General features: G+C 37.5%; 1 protein-coding gene across 24 annotated transcripts in view; it reads right to left on the reverse strand.

The window, feature by feature from the left end:
* The window catches only part of PTPRD (protein tyrosine phosphatase receptor type D), a 2,469,774-nt gene that overhangs the window by 414,777 nt on the left and 2,030,242 nt on the right, over nt 1–24,755 (reverse strand). For 23 of the 24 annotated variants that reach the window (XM_066368144.1, XM_066368143.1, XM_066368139.1 and 20 more), the window contains one exon: nt 13,454–13,617. The exons of the other annotated variant lie outside the window; for it this stretch is intronic. In XM_066368144.1, the coding sequence (XP_066224241.1) occupies nt 13,454–13,517 (64 nt within the window). In that variant the 5' untranslated portion in view covers nt 13,518–13,617. The remainder of the gene's footprint in view (nt 1–13,453; nt 13,618–24,755) is intronic. 24 annotated transcript variants of the gene reach the window in all.

Below are 24,755 nucleotides of genomic sequence, written 5' to 3' on the forward strand. Positions count from 1 at the left end.
ATCAATGGTGCTTTCTTGTTAGAGTTTGATTTGGCTTTTGATTTATAAGCACTGAGATGGTACATACAGAATCCATCAGTACCAGAAGTACCTATGATGTGATCAAATTCACCATGACATTTCTGCTTTTGCCTCCCTTTATGAAACCAATATCAGGCTGGGATACCCATGACTATAAACCTGTTGCTTTACAGACCCTGTTACAACATTCCCAGTGAATGTAACACGTTTCAGCACTTTTTTCTCCTTATTTAAGATGTTCATAGCTCTAACTGCGAGACTCACAGTGTAACAGAAACTATCCCAAAGCTGATAAATTATTCATGTTTTAGGAGTTTGCTATTTGAAGTGGCACTAACAGCCAAGTACCTGAAGCACCCCCAAAAGACACAAAGTGCAGTAACATGCAAAGCTTTTTCCGCATAAATTGTAAAGGTTAAATGCTATTAAACCTCTCTGTTTAGCAAGAGATGCACTCCTTGAACTTATTTATTCTAATTAACCTTCTCCTTATAAACATTACTAACAAAGTGTTAAAAGAGGCTAATCGAAAGCATCCCTTCCCTTAACTAATCTCACCACCAGCTTAAAACAATGTTTTCTGCTAATAATTATTCTCCACTTTCTACTGTCTGGTGAGAACTTGTGAGTCAGGCCAAAAGTAAGGGTTGTCAAGCCGTGAACCTCAGACCAAATCTGGCTCACTGTGTGAGCTTACAGACAAAGGGAAGGGACTCTGACTCCACCTGGAGAGAAGCTGTAAGATACTGCAGCTGTGAACTCCAACCCACCACATTGTGCACATCATGATTACAGTGATGAAATCCGAAGCCTGTAGTTACTGTTAACAATTTAGAATTAAATTGACAAGCAAGACCAACAAAGAAGACTAATGAAAAATGAACATTTTTTATAATAAAATACTGATGGCAGAGAGAGAGGATGCAAAATTTCCAAAATCAGTATTATATTCTACCTTTACTTTAATTGAAATAGGAAAGAAGTCTTTCTAAAAGCCATTCAATGTTTCCTTAATTCTTCAACAGTATACAACCTGTGGCTATGATACAATCTTATCTCCATGACTCTGAGTCCTCTTTCTGACTATCAGTGAGGTTCCTGGACAACTACAAGGTGGATGGGCCGTCTGTGCCCATGTTAACTGCTATGCATTTTTTTCATCTTGTGCTTGCTCTTTTTTTGTTGTTTGTTTTGTTTTGTTTTTTGTATTTTTCTGAAGTGAGAAGAAGGGAGACAGAGAGACAGACTCCTGCATGCACCCAACTGGGACCACCCGACATGCCCACCAGGGGGTGATGCTCTGCCCATCTGGGCCGTTGCTCCTTTGCAACTGAATCCATTCTAGTGCCTGAGACAGAGGCCATGGAGCCATCCTTGGCACCGGAGCCAACTTTGCTCCAATAGAGCATTGGCTGTGACAGGGGAAGAGAGAGAGAGAGAGAGAAAGAAGAAGGGGAGGGTGGAAAAGCAGATGGGGGCTTCTCCTGCGTGCCCTGGCCGAGAATCAAACCTGGGACTTCCAAGCTGGCCCGACAATCTACCACTGAGCCAACCGGCCAGGGCTTGTGCCTGCTTTTCTAAACTGGTTTGTTTCCTTCCTGGACAGGAGTCAAGAGAGCTAAGTTCTAAGTCTTTCTCTATCACCTGCTCACCTTTTTGCTTCAGACAGGTCATTTTTGGTCTGGTTTCCTTTGTCTGAAAAGTGGTGACAATAAAATGTATGCTCCTAGTATATTCAGGAACAAATTACATTACAGATATAAAGTGTTTAAATAATTATACAAGGGGAAGGTGTTATCACAGTCATTACTATGAAACAAAATTGCATTCTATTGCTAAAATAAAGTAAAATAACATAAAATACATTAATAAATTAATATAGTATAAAATAAATAGTTAAGATAACACTTGCTAACATTTCTGTAGTGTTTACTATGTGTGAGGCATGGTTCTAACCACCTAACTTACGTTAATAGTTAATCTTCACTGAAAGCCTCATACTCCAGACAACAGAACTGAGGCATGCAGAATATAGGCCATCTGTCTTAGCTTTTACAGATATTACACAGATCTATGAATTTCCTTTCCCAATTTGTATGGCTCGTTTCAAGAACTGGTAAAGGTCTATTGTGTTTCTGACAAAATTTCCCCCTTCTAAGTCCCATAGAATAAAAGGTCAATATCTACCTTTCATAGCATCTTTCCTAACATTCTGCTCCAGAACCTAGATACCTTTAGTGGTTCTCAACCAGCTGTGGGGTTTTCCCCCAAGGGGGCCTTTAGTAATGTCTGAAGGCATTCTCATTGTCACATTTGGGGGCTAGGGTGTTACAGTTTGGAAGCTAAGAATGTCTCAGGTATATTCTACACATTCTACAATAATCTAAGCAACCCCACACAACAGAGAATGAGGCAGCGCAAAATGTCAGTAGTACAAAGTTTGAGAGACCTTGGGCAACAAGGAAAGCATAAAACTCCACGTGGAAAGAGTTCGCCAAGAGTACGGAACCTAACTTTTATTACAAATCTATTACATGAATACTTTTTTTGTTTGTTCTGTTTGTTGCAGCTCTCAGGTACATAGTGCTTAACTCCTTGACCTGAAACTCATTTCAATTGGGGAAAGTGCTAGAAAACTGAATTCTGCACACATTAAGCATTATCATTACAATGGGAGGAAAACTAACCTTTACTTTAAGTACCTGCTACATATATTATATGAGGCACTTAAGGTACTCTACATCCAGGATCTCATTTAAACATCACAGGGGTCTGTGAGAACACAGGCATCCCAAAGGGCCAGAAGAATTGAGAAAATTGCTCCAGGGAAGCAGAAGAGCCAGCATTTAAGCTGAATCTAGATGATAACAATTTGTACTATTTTAGAGAAAACATATTTAAGTTATGGGAGTGAAGAGGGACAAATATACGGTGACAGAAAATGATTTGACTTTGGGTGAAGGGCACACAATGCAATCAACAGTTCAAATGCTACAGAGATGCTCACCTGAAACCTCGGTACTCTTATTGATCTGGTCAGCCTATTAAATTTAACTTGTAAATAAAGTTTAAAAAAAAAAAAATCTAACAAACAAAACACACTGGGTGATTTTTTTTTTTTTTTTTTTTACAGTTACTAGTTCCAGTTCATTGAGTAACCAAATGAAAAAAATAGTAATTCTTATTTTGCTTATTACTCTACATCCCTATTAGGCTTAAAACTAAGTCCAAATAGGTTAGATCACATAAACAATAAAGATTTTTCCCCCAATTGGAAGAGGCTTACCAGGTAAGATTTTAATGCTTTCATCTGTAGAGGGGATACAACGTAGAAGTCACCTAGGAAGCCTGTTGCTATAATATCAGCTAAATGGAAGTAGATAGAGAGTGGACCTACTTAAGTTCTCTTCTTCCTGTAAGTCTATGTTGGCCAGCACCCTGCAGTTACTGTCCTGCTTTTCATATGCACACTCCCTAGTTCTCTGCATATATGGATACTGATGACAGAAAGTGTAGATTTAATTACATGCTTCTGATACAAAGTTATCATCTGCTTTAAGAGAAAGTCAAAATTGTCTAGGGCTAAAGAGCTAAAAGCACTTTTGCTTTTTCTTAACTAAAAGCTTTAGTGTTCAAATTCTACATTGGCTGGTACAAAGGTTCAATTAAGCTGTTTAGACAATGAATTTATAATTCAGTCCAAAGATAGCATCTACCCTTCAGTGAATGATTAGTGAAATAAATGTTTATTTGTTCCAGCAGAGTATAGTAGTGCTCAAGTCTCCCAGGTGGATATCCCCAGAACATGCTTCCCTACATAGTGGCCCAGATATCCAAACTCTCTACAAGGACTACAGGGTCACATGACCCAGCCCGTCCTACCCTTGTTCTCCTCCTACCTATCTCTTCTCACTTGCTTTGTTCCAGTCTCCTGGACCTTAATTTGTCCTTTAAGCATACTAGGCTCCTTCTTACCTCAAGACCTTTGCAAAGTTCTGCTTCATCTGCCTAGGTGCTCTGAATGCCCACTTTTTCATGGCTGGTGCCCTCCCATTATTCAGCTTAAGTGTTTTGTGTCACTCAGCAATACCTTACCTGCTATAAATGAAGGCGTGCCCTGTCCCCTCCCTTAGCATCCTCCCTTATTCCCATAGCACATCCCATTGCTTTTTTATCTTTGCAGCACTTCTAACTATTCAGCCATACTGTTCATTTACCTTTTGTTCATAACCTCATCTTGCTGGACCTCTCCTTCCTCACCCCTCCACCCACAGCCCCATTACAACTAGAATAGAATTCTGTGATATAAGAAGAATCATGATCTGTCCCAACTGGGGCACAGAGTAGGTATTTGCTGAATAAAATATTACTTTTAAATTAAACATTATGATTTAAATTTACTTTTAAAGGAAACATAGATATTAGAGGGGTTTTCTTTGTGTCAACCTGAAATCTCCATAGTTTAAATTTATGAAGGACCTTTTTGGTGATAAACAAATTAAAGCAATTTATTTTTCTCTCCCTCCTTTATAAGTATCTTAAATATTTATTTAGGCCCTGGCCAGGTGCTCAGTGGATAGAACATTGTCCCAGCACTCCAAGAAGGTCACAGGTTTGATCCCTGGTCAGCTCATATATGAGAAGCAAACAATGAGTACACAACTACACAGAACAACTAAGTGGATCAATAACAAGTTGATGCTTCTCACCCTCTCAAATCAATGGAAAAAATTTTTTTTAATTTATTTAACAATATCAGAAAACAATTAAAAAAGAAAAAATTACTGTGTATTTGGTTTTATAGATTTGTTATGCTTTCTGTATTTTAAACTGAAAATGTGTTGTGTGCTTTTTTTAAAACTAAGTATGTAAGTACTTAGTATGTTTTAATGTCATACTTAATAACTGCAGTGTAAAATGATTCATGATATTGTTGTGATATTATAAGACCCATTACAAATTATAGAGTGAATTTCAAGCTTTCTTCAGCGATCAATACTTGAAATATTTTTATAGTAAGGTATTGAACTTCACCCATAATTTTAAACTAATTCTAAATTCCACATTTTCTTTATAGATATTAATATAAATTTAAGTTTAAATAAAATTACCTGAACTTGAAAACCAAAAAGTGGAGTTGTAAGAATAAGAGGTGATACAATGCTGATGAAGAAAGATTTGTCAAGACCAGAAAGTATGATGGTACTATAGTACTGAACAAGCATGAGGCTCCTTTTCAGTCTGGTTTTCTCTTTCATTTCAAATTATAGTAATCTCTTGGTGGCTCAAGTTTTTAAGAGAATATAGCTTCATAAAAGTCAACCAAAACTACTTTTTAAATGTCAAAACAGTCTGGCCTCCCTACTCTCCACCACTCTGGTCCCCTCTTCCCTGTCTTTTCCATAACTTCCAACCAGTCTCTTAACAGATCTAAAGCTAATCTGGCTGGCCATGGATCCAAAGCACTTCTGTATCCTGCAGCCACATTGATATTTTTAAAATGTAAATCTCTTTCTGTCACTCTCCCAGCTGTCCTAAGAATTAAAGCCAAGATCTTGAACAAGTGCTATGAAACCCTGCATTAGCCAGAGTCGGCCTACTTGTCTAGTTTATTTGAATTCTTTCTCTCTTTTTCACTGCCTGGGATCGAGTCGCCTCCATCCTTTCAGTGCCGAGAACACAGTGGGTTGTTCGTGTCTTGGGGTATATGAGCATGCTCTTTCTTGGACCCAAACAGCATTTTCAGTTGTAATTAATTTCTATTCATCCATCAGATACTAGCTCAAAAATCATTCCCTGAGAGCTACACATGTAATCAAATTTTAAAAAAATTATATACATCTTTAAAAATGAGTAAAAATTGGTCAAATCTGTAGTTTAGTTAACACTATTGCGCCAGTGTTGGTTTCCTGATTTTGAAAATGTACTGTTATTATACATAATACACTACTATTGGGGAGAAATGGGTGAAGGGTCCATGGGAAATTGCTATGCTAGTTTTTAATTTTTTACGCAAAAGAAATTATTCCTTCAAGAAAAATTTTTATTACCCTTCTAAGTAGATGAGGCACTTAGGTCCCTATTTTCTTCTGTCATAACCCTTGGCATAGTTTGAAAATACATTATTTTCAGATGTTAAATATTTGTCTGAAGTTTAAGCCCATCAGGGGCAAGTTTCACATTTCTTTATCTCTCTATTTGTATCCTCAGTACTTAACTCAATGCTTGGCACAAAAATATGTGTCCAATAAACATTTATAAAAGAGACTATTAAACACATGAATTAGCCAATCAGTCAATGTCTTCTGGAAACACACATGAAATAAAGATACATGTTTACATTTTTTAAAAATACTGCTCAAATTATGAAGTTAATGGAATAATAAATGTCAACAGAGATCTTAACATGGGTGCCTTTAATCTGAAAATAATGGAAGCTAATGAGGAAAAAGCATAATAACTAACATCTAGTGAATATTTAATCCTGCTTTTCAAAATGCTTTGCAAGTAGTTTTTTATTTAATCCTTATAATAACCATATTAAGTGCACGCTGATCTCAATCTGCAATTTACAGATGAGAGGCACATAGACACGTAGAAATTTTCAATTTGCCTATGGTGAGAATAAGTTTATAGCAGAGGCAGGATCTGAACACCCACACTCCAGCTCCTGAGTCTATATTCTTAAGGACTACTTTCTGCCTGGAGATAAAGTCTGAAAATACTGTTTGAGAGATACATACAAAGTGAACAATGAATTCTGAAGACAGAATACAAGCTGATATGAAACCACACTTCTTTTCGTTTTTATATCTCCATAATTTTGCATGAAGCTTTTCATGCCAGTGTGTACACACACACACACACACACACACACACACACACACACACACACATGCTAGCTTGATGAATGAATAAATGAAGCAAAAGCAAACTGAAGAAAAGAAGAAAGACAAATTTATAGGTAAGGGATTTGATTTCCACATAATCATTTTTTCATTTGATTCTTCATTTTAAGATGGATGCTGTTCGGAAGTTTTCGGAATTAATTGAAGCAGGACAATACGTGCAGGAGATGGAGCCCCCAAACAAATGGAGTCTATTTGACATGATTCACATAAATAGTAGCTAACTGAGGAAAATGAAAGATACTAATAATGAGAAGGAAGAGAAATGAAAAAAATCACAGAATGGATAAATCAGTTACGACCGGGCTATTAATAATAACAAGAAGTAATTCACAGATATTTTAGATGTTGTTCCATCCTTCAAGTTTAGGGCCTCATCACAGAGATCAGAGATAATACATTTGTCATACTTGGGATTAAAAAAATAAAGCAAATCCCTCTACACTCAAAATGCTTTGAACAAGTGTACACATTTGTTGATTTTGAGGCATATTCTTAACCTTACTAGGTAGATACAGCTCTGCTGGGAGCAATTAATTCAGAAAGCCACAGAAAACTCTGCAATGGAGCTGGGGGACCAGTAAAATAGCTGGAATATTTTCCTTGCTGCAGACAGCTGGATGCTGCTAATCTAGCTACTTTAAAGTGAGGGGAGGAGAGGAGGGAGAACACGGTCTTCCTTTTGCCACACCTCTGTAAATTCAGAGAAAAGGAAAACAAGGCAGCGTTGATAAGCATGGTAAATGAACAGGCTTTCTCCCTGCTCCCCTCAGTGTGTAAGTCTAGTCTAACTGGCCTGACGAAACCACTGTACTTCCCTTTCAGGTTGCATATACCAAAGGGAATCTAAGCAAAGAGCTGGGATAAGCAGCAATTCACCTTTTTAAAAAAAAAAAAAAAATAGCTTTATTGAGATATGATTCACACATTGTACAGTCCATCCATTTAAAGTATACAATTCAACGACATTTAGTGTACTTATATTCAATTAGCACCATCACCACAATCTAATTTTAGAACATTTTCATTATTCCAAGCAATTTATATTTGAAAGGATGGTTTAATTTGTTTACAATAGAAATAAATAAATATCCAAATCCTCATAATCTAAGATAAAAACAAAAAGACATGTGTGTGTGTGTGTGTGTGTGTGTGTGTGAGAGAGAGAGAGAGAGAGAGAGAGAGAGAGAGAGAGAGAGAGAGAAAGAGACAGACAGGAAGGGAGAGAAATGAGAAGCACCGATTCTTTGTTGCGATTCCTTAGTGCTCATTGATTGCTTTGTAATATGTGCCTTGACCTGGTGGCTACAGCAGAGCGAGTGGACCCTTGCTCAAGCCAGTGACCTTGGGCGTTAAGCCAGAGACCTTTAGGCTCAAGCAAGTGACGATGGGCTCATGTCTATGATCCCACATTCAAGCCAGCAACCCTGAACTCAAGCCAGATGAGTCTGCACTCAGGCTGGTGACCTCAGGGTTTCAAACCTGTGTTCTCTATATCCCAGTCCATCGCCCTATCCATTGCACCACTGCCTGGTCAGGCAAAAAGACATTTTTCATGAGATGAATGTTCTCATTGTGCAATGTCCCTGTCTGATGATTGTATACACTTTGCTAACCTAAGCAAGAGCTCCTTTCCATTCCTGACTTCATTTGGGAAGGTCTATTTGACTTGAACTATTTTGCAGAAGGTATCATCTGCTTTCAATGAAAACATTTTTCTTTTCCTTAAAAAATTTGTTTTTTTTACATAATAATTTCTGGTCATATCAAAAACCATTCACTCTCATCCTCACCATGCTTACCTCCAACTCTACCTTTCTGGACCACTGGCCCATATAACACTATATTTGCTTATACAGAGGGTCCTCAGATTACGACAGTCTCAATATAGGGTGTTTCGAGTTTACGATGCTCACTCCCATAACAACTTTAAAAAACTGAGATGTGAGTATTTCAGCTGAATCTGTTAGCATCATATTTACAGACTATATGGGTGAACTAGTTTAGTTGCGTGTGGAGGAATAATACACAGTAGTGCTTTTTCTGTGGCTTAGTTGTGTTTTTATGTTCTAGATTATCATTTTACAACTGTGTTAGGATAGATAAGTAACTAAGGCTAGGGTGTGTTTCAACTTACATCAAAATTCAGGTTATGTCACTTTCGTAGGAACAGAACTATGTCATAACCGGAGAACCCCCTGTAGTAAATATTTGTACCTCTACCCTCTGAGCCACTCAGGTAAGTGCACTGCAAGAAGCTACAGAGCATAAAGATGAGAACACTCCATTGTCTGGTAAACCAAGGAAAATTAATTTTAAAATGGTAAGTCTAAAAAAGGAGTTTTTTTTTTATTTTAAAGCTTCACTGAAGTAGATATACTTTACAATTTTACCCCCTTAATTTTTAACTTAATTCATGAAAGTAGAAAGTTCATGAGACTCTCCTCCTACATATAGAACTTCATAGGAAGCAAGCTGGGAACTTAACATGCTACAAGAAAACCTGCTATATCAACCACTCAGACTCTGATCATCTTTGTAGGTGAAAAGAAAGAATTTTAGTACAGTACCTAATATAAGTGCATAATAAAAAATATTAGCTTGCTTGTTTCGAACAATGATGTAATAACAAATAATATTTATTAATATTATGGTACGCATACCATAAGTCATCCGCTGACCTGTGTTTTACATGAACTCATTTAACCTTCACAAAAGCCAAGAGTAGGTCCTATACTACACCATCATCATCATTACCAACATCACCATCACCCACATTTTAATGAGGGGAATTGAGGCAAAGATCATCATGTATCATGCTCCCGATTAAAGAATAACAGCCGTAATCTAAAACCAGACTGACTTCAGTAGTCATTTTCTTAATCATTACCCTACGCTGCTCAACAGGAAATATATAAAGGGAAATTGGTTATCTTACAGCATAAGTATCAGTCTATTTTCTAAAGAAATAAAGACATTCCCTAGATATTGTGATATAATACCAAAGAGGGGGAGAAACAAATAGCTTTCATAGAGGATGACAATATAGTGAGTATATAGGGACGATCAGAAGGCTCTTTAACAACAGGGAAGGAAAATGAGTAAGTGTTCACCATCGGAGATTTAAAAAATGGCAAAAGGCAAGAGAAAATGGATGAACAAGACCATTTGAGAAATTGAACTATCAAGAGTTATGCTTCTAATGAAGATCCAGTAAACACACAGGTCCAATCACAGAGGCCAAAGGGTAAACTCGGGTCTAGAATTTAACACTAAGTGGTAAGTGCTTTCACTGAAACGAAACCAGTTTGATGAAAAAAAGGTGCTCACAGCAGCTTCTTGGCTTGTATCTAGTTAAAAAATAGTGATTAGCAAATAAACTAAAGCTTCATATGAAATAAAACTAACAGAAACCAGTATAAAAACTCAGCCAAAAGAAAAATATTCACCCCAGGATTACACTAATAGTATATAACGTAAAACCATCTTGAATTTGCATGTATATTATCACTTTGTCAACCTCAATCAGACCACTGCCTCAACTAAAAACCCGGTTGGCTGGCATGAGGAAGAGTTACTGCTAGTGCCCAAACAGCATACACACTTCACCCTCTCCTGAGACGACAGCTCTACCATGGCGACGTGCTTTCAAAAACAAGCACAATCATTTCAAGCATTTAAGATGCAGGAATGCAAAGAAATAAGATTCATGCACACATCTAGACTTAATAGTGGGGACCTGTAGGGCATTTTAAATTGGCAATGGCAAAGACTATAATTTTCTGCTCAAGGAATATTATCACAATTTTTCAACCTGGGTTTGAACCAAGGCTCCTAAGTGCTCTCCTACTTAATGCAACGTTACACCTAACACTTTTCTATAGCGTTCCACAGAGCAGATTATAATCCTGACTCCTTGGCTCTTTGGAGTTAATCATTTCAAAAGGCAGTGTGTTGAACACATTAAATTAACAGTGTAAACTGGAGCGGCTTCTTTCCATTCCCTAACCCTTTCCTGTTCATTTCTTCAGAAGAGAAAAAATATATATTATTTCATAGTTTTCAAATTGCTCTGACAAGCTACCGTTAAATTTTGAAATAAACTTCTGATCACTTGTGAAAATACAAAACACATTTAGTTAAAAGGAAAAACAAGTATGTCTAAATGTGCTAATGAAAGCATAGAGAAATGAAGCAGAGACACAGGCAATGGAAGGTAAGAAATAGTATCTTCACATGATGGTGAGGAAAATAAATTTTTCTTCAGTGCTCTATAATTTGATTTTGTTTAGCGTTTTAAGAGAAGGTAATGGCAAAATTTAATGGGTTACAAGCCATATCTTATTTTATCAATTGTTCTTTAAACATTCTTAGTGACTAAGATTATCTCCAGCTCCACAACGCGCTTTCACGTACCATGAATATCCTCCAGTAGATTACCAAGAAGTGTCCTTTCTGCTTTTAAAATATACAAAAAAAACAAAACATTTTTTTCTCTTTCATCAGGAATGCTCAGGTTAATTTACAGATGCTATTCAACAATGCCAAATGAATCTGTTAACAGGCAATTATACTAAATCAAGGGTGAGTTCACAAGGGCAAACTAAACGAGGTTAATTTGCAAAGAAGTCTCTCCCCAGACTTTAGTTGCAATAGGAAGAGGGAGGCAGAACAGATTCTTTTCTAGGTTAGATCTTGAGGTTGAATGCTGATTATCACACGACTGACTGACATGATAAGTATCTTAATGTAAAAACTGCTCATCATGCCTTTGTGATCTCCTTTAGAAGACTCTATGGTACAGGCGGTGTGATGAAAGACCGGGAGAGGCAGAGGTAGAGGTAGCAAGTGATGCTCACCTGTCCGATAAACTATTTTTTAAAACATAATTTTAAAAGTACTTATTCCTAAACTTTTGACATATGTCTGCCAGTTTCCACCATGGAATGAAACAAAAGAATAGGTACTCAGTAGAAGAACAAGTTTCCTTATCTGGGAGGATAACTTCATGGATAAACAATTATATCTAATAAGTAAGAAATTCTCAGACTGTAATCTGATCTCAAAGTGGGTTCCCCCAGGCTCCTCATATGCTTTTGCCAAAAATTAACAATTGTAAAACAACTTACTTTTTCACTCTAGCCAAAACACAAAAGTAAAGCCATATGCCCGATTTCTTTAATAAACTAAATTTAGATTTCAACTTTAAAATGTATTTTGACATACAGGGCTTTAAAATAACAAGAGCATCTTTCATTTTGGGTCTTTTCCCAGTTAATTATTTGCTGGCATTGTATGAAAAATTCCTTGGCTTCACTCTAAACCCAACACTCCCAAGTGCTAATTAGGAAACTATATACATTATTAACCAGAGAATGTTGTGCTTAAAACATGCATGTTCCATATGTATCCTATTATTAACATTATTCTTTTCACTCCTGGAAAGCTCTCTTTAGAAAACAGAGCTCCTATTTAAACAAAGCAATTGGCTGCTGTGGACGAAATTCTTGTCAAAATGCAATTAATAGGTAGGGGCCAACGCGGCACAGGATCCTTGTCTTTGAAACATCCTTAACATGAAATTACATTTAATCTCAATGAAAAAGTCAGTGGAGGGAAAAGTTAATGACTGCAGATGTTATACGTTTTAATAGCACCAGGGGACTCCGAATGAGAACGGCCAACTCTCATATGAGCTAAACCACTACTGAGGATCCAGACATGCTGTGAGCACGAGCCACAGACCTGCCTTTTTCCAGGACTACCGCTTCCAAAAGGCCACAGGACAGATGGGAAAAGAAACATCTGTAAACAAGGTAGACCTCACGATTCCCTAATTACAAAGGAGATAGGATCTTCTCATTCATTGGCAAGCTAACTGACCACCACCTCAGTTTCATAAATTGAGACGGATAATCCAAACTTTGGTGTCTCTACTCTGCAGACTTCTCCTCCTAGGTCCACACCCTCCATCCAGCCACAGAGTTGTCAGTTCCGCTTGATTTGTTTGAATATTGTACTTGACGACAGCTGTCGGAAACAGTACAGAAGAACAGCTGCTGTGACAGCTACAAGGGGCTTGCAAGTTTAATTGGGCTCAATGTAACATTGTGCATTTTTCTAAACACAGAAATATCCACAAAACTAAAGAAATTTCTAAGGGGTATGAACAATATTTACTTATTGGCAACAACAACTAGTTAACCCCAGTTTGAGTTACAGTATATCATTGTCTCATAATATCTTTGCCACCTGACTGGTAAGAGTATAAAAAAGAGAGACGGGCAAAACAGTAGGAGCAGTTAGATGCACCAAAGGGGGGGGGGGCATTCAGAGAGAGGAAATGGTAAGGAAGTCACATCAATAATCTGTTTGAAAGGCTGGCTGGTGGTCAAGGAAGATCCCACAGTGTCTCAGGATTTACTTCCAAAGGAAACGTCTTCAGAGGCCCTGAGCCTGGTGCCAACTGCAAACAAAACCACTCATTATGGTCACAGCCCCCTAGACAGGGGAGCATGGCTTACTCTCGGCATCTGCATGGAGGAAGAAAGCTAGGAGCAGCAGCAGCGGCCTGGCGACCCGCACCATCCTGCAGCCCGCAGCAGCACGCGCCGAGCCCGGAACCGCTGCCTCTGACACCGCGGCGAGTGTGTCCGATCTGCGGTTTCAGCTGGAACGCTTTCAGAGCCTGTAGGGGAGAGACAGAGAAAAGAGAGGGTAGAAAACACAAAGACAGCTCAGATTCCTCACTCTCTTCCCCTTGTCCCATCACCACCACCACTGAGAGACACAACCCATTATAAATACACAATAAATTGTAACCATGATGCCTTTGTATTAGGAAGCAAATCACTTGGTTTGTGAAATGGGGCAACTCTACTCTCTCCTCGTTTTTAGGCCATCCTAAAGCCAGTCGCCTTGCCTTTTACACTCTGTGTGCCACCTTTTGGGCAACACTCTTATGAGAAGAAACTGTCACTTTTTATGAAACATCACATGACTACATCAGTGGAAGAAGGCACACCAATGTTGTAAGAAAGCGATTTAAGAGGAGCCGCACCATTCAGGATAAAAAGTCTATTATTGACAGAATAATGGGAGCTGCTTCTTGGCACCAGGTGAAATGACAGGACTAATTCAACCTCTTCAGCTAAACAGCAGAGGTTAGAATTTTTTACACTAGCACATTTGGCTTCTTCCCTGAAGACACATCAACGTTTAAGTCTAGTTTGGCTTCAATAAGTCAAAACAATAGTTAGCATGAGCCACTTTGATTTAATGGATTTTTATATGCCTCCTGGGCAAGGGCTTAGTTTTCTCGATCTTCTATGTAAAATCAATAAGCCACAAACTATTTTTAGAGAGCCTCCTGCATGCAAGGCATCAGAGAGGCCACAGAGCACGAAACTGGGAGTTACAAACATGAGTCAACTTCTATCTTCAGTGACTTTCCACCTTAGTAGGGAAAATAAGACAGATACATTAGATGACTACTCTAAGTTAATAAGGGATTAGTGCCAGGGAGGAAAACCAAACAATGCCATCAAAGATGGTATCAGGAATGACATCTGGGAAAAGGCAGTGTGTCAAACTGGACCTGAGAATACAGGCAGGATTTTACCAAGAAGAAAGAAAGGCATTTCAGGAATCCTATGCAAAGGCAGGGCAATGGGATAGGAACTCGGGAAAGCTGAGTTGCTTGGTCTGCCTAAGGCAGAGCTTCTTCTAATGTCTATGTGCATCAGAACTAGCTGGGAAGGCTTGTTGAAACAGGTAGCTGGGCACCACCCCCAGAGTTTATGATTCAGTAGGTCTGTGGTCAGGTCCAAGAATCTGCATTTCTGGCAGGTTTCTGGGTGATGCTGATGCGGCTGGTCCAAAGACCACACTCAGACAGTGGGTTGGCATAATGGGGCCATTAGGAAACCAAAAGAAGAAGAGGCAAAAGAAAACGGTTCAGGCTTAATTTAAAAAGTTCACAGACAGCCTGGAATACTAATCTAACTCAACCAGCCTTTATGCAGCAAACCACAAAGAGATCTTTTTAATGTTTTGGAGCCAAGGAATAACATGCAACTAGGCTTTGTTGAGATTAACTGACAGGTGCATGTGGGACGATTTAGAGAATGCTATTAGGCCAAAGCAGGATCCCAGGTGAGAAGTGACACACACTATAAGAGTGATAGTAGTCCTGGTGAGACTGGAAGGAGAGGGAAACAGTAACTGGCTTCAAGTAGCAACTTGAAGTATGATTTCTCAGGTGATAAATAATTATTCCTATAGAACCTTGCAGGGTGTCTTATGTAGTAGGTTCATGTGAGAGAGAGAGAACAGTGAATGCTATTGCTTCCTCTAGCCTTGTGAGAGCTTGAGATGACAAATCAGAATTTATTTCTATAGTGAAACAGTGTATCTTTAAGTTTTTTATATTAAAATATTTAAAACACATACAAAATTTTTAACAGGAAATACTAGAGATATCCAGAAATAACCTCATCCACTAAAATAGCTTGTCTTTTAAGAAAGTATTGTAAGGCAGATCCCATGAAGTGTATGTTCTAAAACTGAGCTTGAGTGTGAGAACAAAATTTTTTAAAGATACTATCTTTTTCATTACTACGCATGAGTGGCCTGAATACAGAAAACAGGAAACTAAAAGGAAGGGGGGAAATCATTCTAATTACCATTCCATTATATAGACTTTTTCTTCCCTTTGTGCCAATCTGCGGGTGGCATGAAGAAGGATGCTGTACGTTGAAGCACATTTACTTGAAACTAAAAGCTAGCCAGCTGCTCCTAATCAGCTATTGTTATCCATCTTACCTGGAAAACAACTTATCAAACTGTTTTCAGTTATCAAGTGTTAAATCCTCAAGACTTCACAGGAAAAACGCTACAGGAATCAGATTCCCACTTCCCTTTCACTGCTCCCTTGCTCATGCCAGCATTTCTAATGACAGCAAAGTCCAGGCTACATCAGTCCTGTCGGACTCAATTTGTGTCTGTGCAAGCGTATCAGAGCCAACTGCTCCATAATGACTCGGTGCGATCACAGAGATGGAGACATATGAAATCCTCACTCAGGAAAGAGGTAATTTGGCTTTTCCCCCTACCCAACTGAAGTGGCATTCGAAGACCGAATTCTTCCAAATGAACCTACAAATGTGAGCTAGGTCTTGGTACAGTGATAGGATCTATGAAATGAATACACATACAAACATACAGATTTATACATGTATGGGCAACGATCAGGCAAGCTACATGACAAAAGGAAATCAGAGGTGTGAAGATAAAACCTACTCCAGATGTTCCTTTCAGCCAGACTCCGCTCTGCATCTTGTTTATGACATAGACACGCGGCAAAAAGGGGAAGGTCGGTCGGTGCATCAGTAAGGAGAAATGTACAGTTTAGAGCAAAAATGGTAAGTGAATTCTTAAGACATCATTGACAGTCAAAATAATGTGGATAAATGAATACTATTAGTAGTTTCCATTAGCCTAGAGAAAAGAGTGCCAAGCCCTGCCTTGCAAAGGGGTTAGGAAATATTAAAGGCCCCGCAGTTAAACTTACATTGCAAATGATCTGCTTTGGTCCAACAGCAGAGGCCCACTCATTGATTTTGATATCCTTTGCCCTTTGTGAACGTTAACTGGGATAAGAATATAAAACTGAGCCTTTTAGATGAATTTAAATAAATTTTAAAATATTTAAAACTCCCTGGTTTCTCATTGCTCACACTACAAAGATCTTAAGAAACAATAACTTTGTTGCTGTCTAATGAGCTGAATACCACCCAGTATTTCCCTGTGTATAAGACGCACCTTGATTATAAAAAGTTGGAGTCTAAAAACTGGGTGCATCTTTTTTTTTTAAGTTTATTTATTTTTTTATTTATTCATTTTTTTAGAGAGGAGAGAGAGACAGAGAGAGAGAAGGGAGGAGGAGCTGGAAGCATCAACTCCCATATGTGCCTTGACCAGGCAAGCCCAGGGTTTCGAACCGGTGACCTCAGCATTTCCAGGTCGACGCTTTATCCACTGCACCACCACAGGTCAGACCAAAACTGGGTGCATCTTATACAGTGGTTGTAGAATTCTTACTTGCATTTCCTGCTTTTTTGACAGTGATGAGTTGTAAGAATTTTATGATTAATAAAACCTGAGTTCAATAACTTTATGTAATACTTTTTTTCAAATTTTTTTCAAATTTTGGGCCCCCAAATAAAGGTGCATCTTATACATGGGGAAATACGGTATTTACTTTTGTAGTTAAGTACATGTGTACTTAGAGAAGCTAACAGTTCAGAGGGCAATTATATTATACGATATAATTTAAAATGGAACAATAAAACTACAGTTGCCGCCAATTCTGAACATATCATGGCTTCAAGTAATCACACAAGCTGACACTCAAGTTTTTATCTTCAACTAAGCACTGTAACCTTTCCCTTAAATAAGTACATTCATATGCAAAAGAATAAATACGGTGCAGGATTTTTTTCATTGTTCTGTATTGTTAGCATGTGTTTCTGTAGACTGTGTTAAGTTAGGAGAAAAATGAAAAATGGAACTTTCCTTCTTTTAAAAATATCCTAAAAGTCCCTTAGAAAAATGAGTAATTATAGGTTTTATGTAGGAAAGGGCAAAATGAGTGTGGGGCATCTTATTGTACCGGAAGCAAGAAAGCTTTCATGTCCTATGAAATTACACCTGAAAGGGAGCAGAGGCGATGGACTCCCACCTGTCAGACCTATCTGAGTGGCAAAAAAAGGTATTGACTGCAGTAAGCTTAAACACAATGTCTTAAATCCATGAGTTCGTATTTTTAAAAATAATTTCTAACCATTATATTGGTCACTCTAGGAAGAAGCTAAAGGATCAAATCATCATTTTTACAAAAGGGAAAGAATTAAGCATTAAAAAAAAATGTCTCCATAAGAATATACAAAGAAAACAGTGACTGCTGTCACTAGAAAATTAGATATCAGTGTTTATCTTTAAACATTTTCCTTCTTTCTGCAGTATAACAAACCCATACTCTGTTCCACCTCATTCTAGACATAGTAGAAGTAAGGATATCATGGTTATGTGTAACCTGAGTCTGTATCTATTAAGTTGGAGGAATGGGACTGTACAGTAAGGAAGAAGTCCCAAAATGCTGTGACTTCTTTTTATCAACCTCCCAAACCATATAAATCAACAAGAACAGGTGTCCAGTCATTTAAGAGAAACAACTATTTGTACAAAAAAATATTCCAGCAGGAAACTCCAAGTTGTAAAGCAGACAAAAGCAGGACTGTTGTGGCTGAGGCCAGAGGGGAGGCGGGGCCCAGAGTACACAGCAAGCCTGGTGGAGGCTTCTGGGGGTGCCCGGGGAATTCCCGGGGCCCTCAGTGCACAGTTACAGCTAAAGGACACAATACGAAACAAGAAAAGAAAAATCAACTTGCAATATGTCACTCATTCATGAGGATTTTCCGAAAGAAGATAGTTTCTAAATATTTCATCTTGGTCTAGGACAAAAATCCACAGCACTGTCTACTGTAACTTCCCACAGGATAGAAATGTGCTTTTTCTGCACTAACTAGTAATAGATTGTGTTAAAAATAGCGATTGCAACTGGGGAAGTAAACATTTTCTTGTATTTAAACTTAAGTTGTAATAGCCACATATGGCTTAGTGGCGGCCCTACTGGACAGTGCAAACTACTGCTAAATGTTTCAACAGCCTGAATAGCACAGCTATAAAAGTCTAGGTTTTCTGGTTTGGGGATGAAAACAATGAGTCCTTGTAGTCCTTGGCTTCCTAATAATCAGACTCAGAAGATTCACTGCGTTATGCGAGGAAACTCACTTCACATTTAGGTCACTCATTTCTCCAAGCAAAAATGATTGTCTCATTTTTAAAAACGGTTTCATAGAATGCAAAGGGTGGATCAATAACTGGCAAGTTTGTGACTGGAAAATGTCCAGCTAGAAATATTGTCATTAAAAGAAAAAAAGTGGTGTTTCATATCACAGCCAGATGAATTCTATTTCTCACTACTGAAAGCCCTTGTTGGGACATAATGAAAATGAAAACTTTTGACATTAAAGGCATGCCCCCTCCATAGATGACAAAGATAAGCATACTTCTACAAACCTATGTGAAGTAATTTGTATAATGTTTATAAAAAAGGCCACATTCAAATAATTATATCAGTGAGGGATATGAAAAGCATATTTTAAATCCATGCAGTATCAAAAGCCTCAGTTCAATTATGGTAAGCATAGCTGAGAAAAATAAGGGTAATAAGCAAGGTTATTAAATTAAACACCAAAAAATAACTGCATGTACAATACAATACTCCTCCAGATAATATACTCTAAACTCAAGTATATAAGAAATTAGTTTCATGTAAGAATCTCAAAACTCCTCAAACTGGAACACTCTTTCACATAATAGCACATAGTGTCAGAAACTCTCCATTTTCTTTATTTTGCCCTAAACGTGTTTTCATCATAATAAATTGGAAAAAAAAAACACAAGAGGAAGTTTATGAGATATTATATATAAATACAAAGTACTAACTCAGTCATCTCATTTTTGGCTTAGACTATAACTTAAGATGAAAATAGCAGAGACTGTAAGTAAATACACAATAATTCTTTGGAGAAATCAACTGAATTATAAGAATAAGTGAAGAGGAAAACAATACCTATCAATATGGATACCATAAAAGACTCTTTATATGTTTAGTCCTAATATATACAGAGAAAAGCCAATAAATAGTCTGAGTTTTATATAATATGATTCACTTTCCGAGTTACTGCCAATGCTATCTCTATAAAATTTCAGATGACTTCACATTTGAGGTACATGTAAATATTAGTTACTTTCAGAAATGACATTAACTTTGTTCCTTTCTCCTTGGGGAAGTAAAAATGAGATATGCCATGAGAAATGAACAGATGGGGGGGGGGGGTCTCATCTCCCTGCCTACCTATTTTTCCCCTAAAAATAGAACTATATAGTGATTGATTTGAAAAGTAGGATCACTTTAGAAAAAGTATCTAATTTCTTTAAAGTATTACTACATGTGCTAACTTCAATCTAGTTTTTTGTGACAGTAGTGGAAGTTTGCAGTGGAAAAACTAAATGCTCATCTATTCAGCATGTTGTGAGACTGTTATTTGTTTCATTCTTCCAAAAGAACATTTTAACAGTGAGAAACTGATCACTTTCACAAAGATAGATATGCAACCCAGTCACTTCCTACCCAAACAACAGAACACAGATTTTATTATTTTTATCTTTGAGGATTTCTAAATGGATATGAGACCATCATTCTTAACTCATTATACCTGATTTTCTTTTGCATTATCTTTAAAGTCAAAATCATGTCTCTTTTTAATGCATGCACAGTATTTTTTTGTATTTGTTTGTATAAAATACACTTAATTTTTAAAATACATTATGGATAATATGGTTTTAACTATTATATGTACATTTTATTTGCTTTACTCCCATCAATATACAGTAGAAATCTAGCAATAATGATATATTTTACTTACTATGAAAAGTACATTTTCAAAATCATTTTTGTGGAGAATTTACTACTCTCTTCATCAATGATTACGTTTTTCCTTAAGATAATTTTAAAAACAAAATGAGGAGCCTTTTAATCATTTTAAATATTTCATTACAAGAACTCTATATAAAACAACTGCCTACTCACACAGGTGGTTTATCCATAACTCCCTCCTCAGAGTAACCAAAGTGCTAGACCAGTGGCTCTCCCCACAAGAATGATCTCCCCCTGGTGATATCGAGCAATGGCTGCAGACTTTTTTTTTGTTGTCACAACATAAGGGAAAGTCTAATGGCAACTTAAGGTAAAGGCAAGAACACTGTCAAATATGCTACTGTGCACAGGATAGCCTTCAAACCAAGACTTCTCAGGACTAAAACGGCAACAGTGTGAAGGTTGGACACCACTGTCCTAGAATAGTCCATTCATGTAGAGAAAAATTAAAAAATAAAAAAGGAAATTTTCAAGGATTGTTTTTAGTTCATTTTTTCCTAAACCCATCGATTTTAGATGTTTCTAGTGTAGTCTTAGTACATGGACTTGAAACATTTATATTTCTGGGCATGGAAGTCAAAACACTATGGATGATACCCAAATTTCCCTTTTTTGTCCTAACTTAGAACTGAAGTTGGCATGCCTTTAGGGAGGTTCAGTTCACAGGCTTAGGTGATATAAATATTGTCACCAGTTTAAAAAAATGAATCTGTTAAATGGAGCAGACACTGCACTGATGTCTGTCTGTGAGTATATGGATAGATGTGGTTCTCATCTCACAGGATGGGAGCTTAGCTCTTCTAGAGGGAACAGTCCAGGATAGAAATACTCAGTTCCGAGGAATGTTCTTTCAAATACTGCCAGCGACAGACATAGAAAGTAGAATTATGAGAAGCATCATCAACGGCTGAGGAATGTGGAACTAACGAATATTTTCTTCATTTTCCCTATGTTGACCACATGACTAATCCTATATCTCTTTGAAAATCTATGAACATTTATAGTAAAAAAATTAGAGGAACCAAATAAATGGTTATTCAACCAAAACAGAAACATAACCTAAAGAAACAATAGAAAAAAATATGAATGATATTCAATACACTCCTCTCTCACCTGGACATTTATCTCATTCAATTATATTGCACTCTTCCTTATTGTTAGGACCTTCTCCACACCTACCTTTTTTTTTTTTAAAGAAACCATAGATTGATAAAAGTTAGAAAATATGACAGACCATCTTGGGCAATCCCCTCATTTAGCAGACAATGAATGAAGTAAAAGACATAATGGAATAAATAACCTCTGGATACACATCTGGTTAGTCTCAGGAGAGAGTTTAGAACCCAGATCAATTTTCTTCCTTTCTAGCGTTCCATCTGCTTCTATCATCTCTGACTTACTATGCAGTAGAGACAGCTAGCTTGGAAGATGTCATAATTCTAAAATGAGCAACATACTAAAAGTTCATTAAACGGCAAAAAAAAAATTTAATGATTGGCCCAAATAAAGGAGGAGAAAAAAAACCTTAAAATTTTGGTGTAGAAAGGAAGGATAAGAAGATCTCAAAGGATAAAATTATTTGAGAGTCATTGTCCTAGATGGATAAATAATTCACATTCACAAATGAAAGTTTATCTCACAAGTCAAAAGTTCTCCACAGGTCAATCTTTAACTTGGTAACCATTATTATGCACTTGAATATCTTAAGTCAGAGAGTTTCTAGGTGTGCTTGGAAATAGAAATGATTAACTAGAAACAGATTTTTAAAATTCTCACGTTAGTAATTGAATTAGTAACAATGTAAACACGTTTCTACAACTTTAATGCATATTTACTTCCTATTATTACTAGTAAGTTCTTACTTATGAAGTTTTTTTTCTCTTTTATTAAATTAGCAAGGATACAATTTAAACTAATGGCGAGTAGATAGGAATGGACTAAATGGTGAATTCACAGTCATACAAGACAGTCACCCAGGTGGAAAGACACCAGCCAGTGTATACTTTATTATAAAGTTGCTGAGGGCAACACGGCCATATTGAAAGAAGAAATGATGACACACCGTATTTTTCAAAAGCACTTGGCATTATAAAGTGCTTTGATAATAAAGTACAAAAATTTCCTGCAGCAATAAAAGCACTATGCATTTCCCATACAAAGATGTATCAGTCTAGCAATGAAAAAAAAAAAATACTTTCCCATAGTCATGCTTTCAGAAAATATATTTAAGACCTCAGGAAAAAAGCTTTGTAAAATACTGTCATTTTTATTATACTTCTATAAAATACTCAAGCAAAATACACAGTACAGATACTCTTTTTTTAAGTGGGAGTTTAAAGTCTTTAAAAACCTACTTATAAATGAAATGGAGTAACCTTCTTAATATCAAACTTTCTAGATATGGATGGTAATATTAAATGAAATGCCCATAGAGCTCAAGAAAAAGAAATAATGAATAATGTCAACCGAACTTGTCTGCTGGATTCAGCCATCATCCTAGAGGCCTTCGGAACAGAGACTTTTATATTTCAAGGTAGGGGGTAGTCAGGTATAACCTGAGAGGCAAGACTGGGCAGCAGGCAGGAGATGGAGCTGGAGGGCAGATAGGAAAGCATAGTGTGTGCACTGGGGCAGGCGTTGGGGGGAGATACCTAACTATTATTTGGTTGGGAAATCAAGTCCCAAATTAACATGCCATCTATTTAGGAATTTCTCTACTTTTTTGGTATGCCCAATGATGTTTCTATTCCCAATTGAATAGGCTAAGCCTTTCTTTATTATGTTTCTTTAACATTTTTAAGCATATATTTACATGTGTTATCACATTGACTTAACAAAACATTCTTTAAAAGCTATACTTTAGGAAAATATGCTCACATCTTCCCACAGCAATTGCCACTAGAGTTAAAACTACTCATAGCGATGTTCAAACTTTAGATACATCCTATACATAAATATGGTGCATACAGACCATACAGAAACATGGGGCACCTTTTAAAAACACATGTGAAAATAAGGATCTGTACATATCTAGGATGCTACTAATGAACTCAATAGATGGCCAAACATGCAAAATTAGAAATTTTTAAAATGAGATGAAAATAAACAGAAGTCTCACAGGTTTTTCCTAGGCCACATAAGCCATTGGAGGCCCACTGCCAGAGGTATTCTGCAGTTTGGATGTTTTTCACATCCAGGTGACAACAGATAAAAAAGGAGTGACTTTCCTGCAACCCCCCTTCTGGAGTTAACACGTGCTGTAATCACCAAATGTCAAACAAAGGCTCTGTGTGACAGTTGATGTCAGCGTGATCTCACACACAGAGGAGAGAAGACATTATTGTTTGAGATTTTCATACAATGCCCTCATTTTATAATAGCAAACCATCTACACTAAGATAGAATACTTTACACATCAAATGTGGTTTTGTTTTAAAAATGAATTCCTTCATTCTTTTTTGCTCAATAAATATCCTTGATTACCAGGCATGGTGATAGGTACAGGAGACACAGCAACTGTGCAAAAAAACAAGGTCCTTGATACAGGAGGAGATAGAAAAATACAAGCAATTTACAAAAAAAAAAAAAAAATTAGGAATGCGAAAAGGGAAATAGGTATTAGGTAGAGAGTGACCGGTCTGTGGCGGGGGGGGGGGGGGGGGGAGAGAAGGGAGGCTTTGGATAGGGTGTCAGGGAAGATCTGGGGCGTGCTCTGAACCTGAATGACTACACAACCTACAGAAGAGCTTTCCAGGCTGAGGGACAGACCGCCGGAGCAGAAGCCCAGAGGCAGAAGTGAACCAGGTGAGTGGAACCCAAGTAAACCCAGCAGAGAACCCCATGAGGTAGGCTGGGAAACAGGACGGATCCAAGCTGCACAGGCCTACAGGACACATTGGCAAGAGTGGATGTCATTTGAAATGCAATGGGAAGATGGTGGGGGGCTTTATGCTATGGAGCGACATGGTGTGACATATTTAGACGACTTGTCCAGTGGCTGTGCGCCAGTGCCATTCTCCTTCCACCACCCACCCCACTTCAAGTCTCTGGAGGCTTTCAATCCATTTATTTGGACATAGCCATTGTTTTCCATTGTGAAGTCTTTGACCGTTGATGAAAGTCTCTCAGTTTCGCTTTTCAGGAATCCTGTGAGTCGTTTCCCCTTCTCAAATCTGTTTAAATCAATCAGAAATAAGGTGTTGCTGCTTTTTAACATCTTAAACTGCCGATGTCTGTCCCTATATGGCAACAGGCCCTGGAAC

Source organism: Saccopteryx leptura, chromosome 2, assembly GCF_036850995.1.
Source record: "Saccopteryx leptura isolate mSacLep1 chromosome 2, mSacLep1_pri_phased_curated, whole genome shotgun sequence".
NCBI classification, from domain to species: domain Eukaryota; kingdom Metazoa; phylum Chordata; class Mammalia; order Chiroptera; family Emballonuridae; genus Saccopteryx; species Saccopteryx leptura.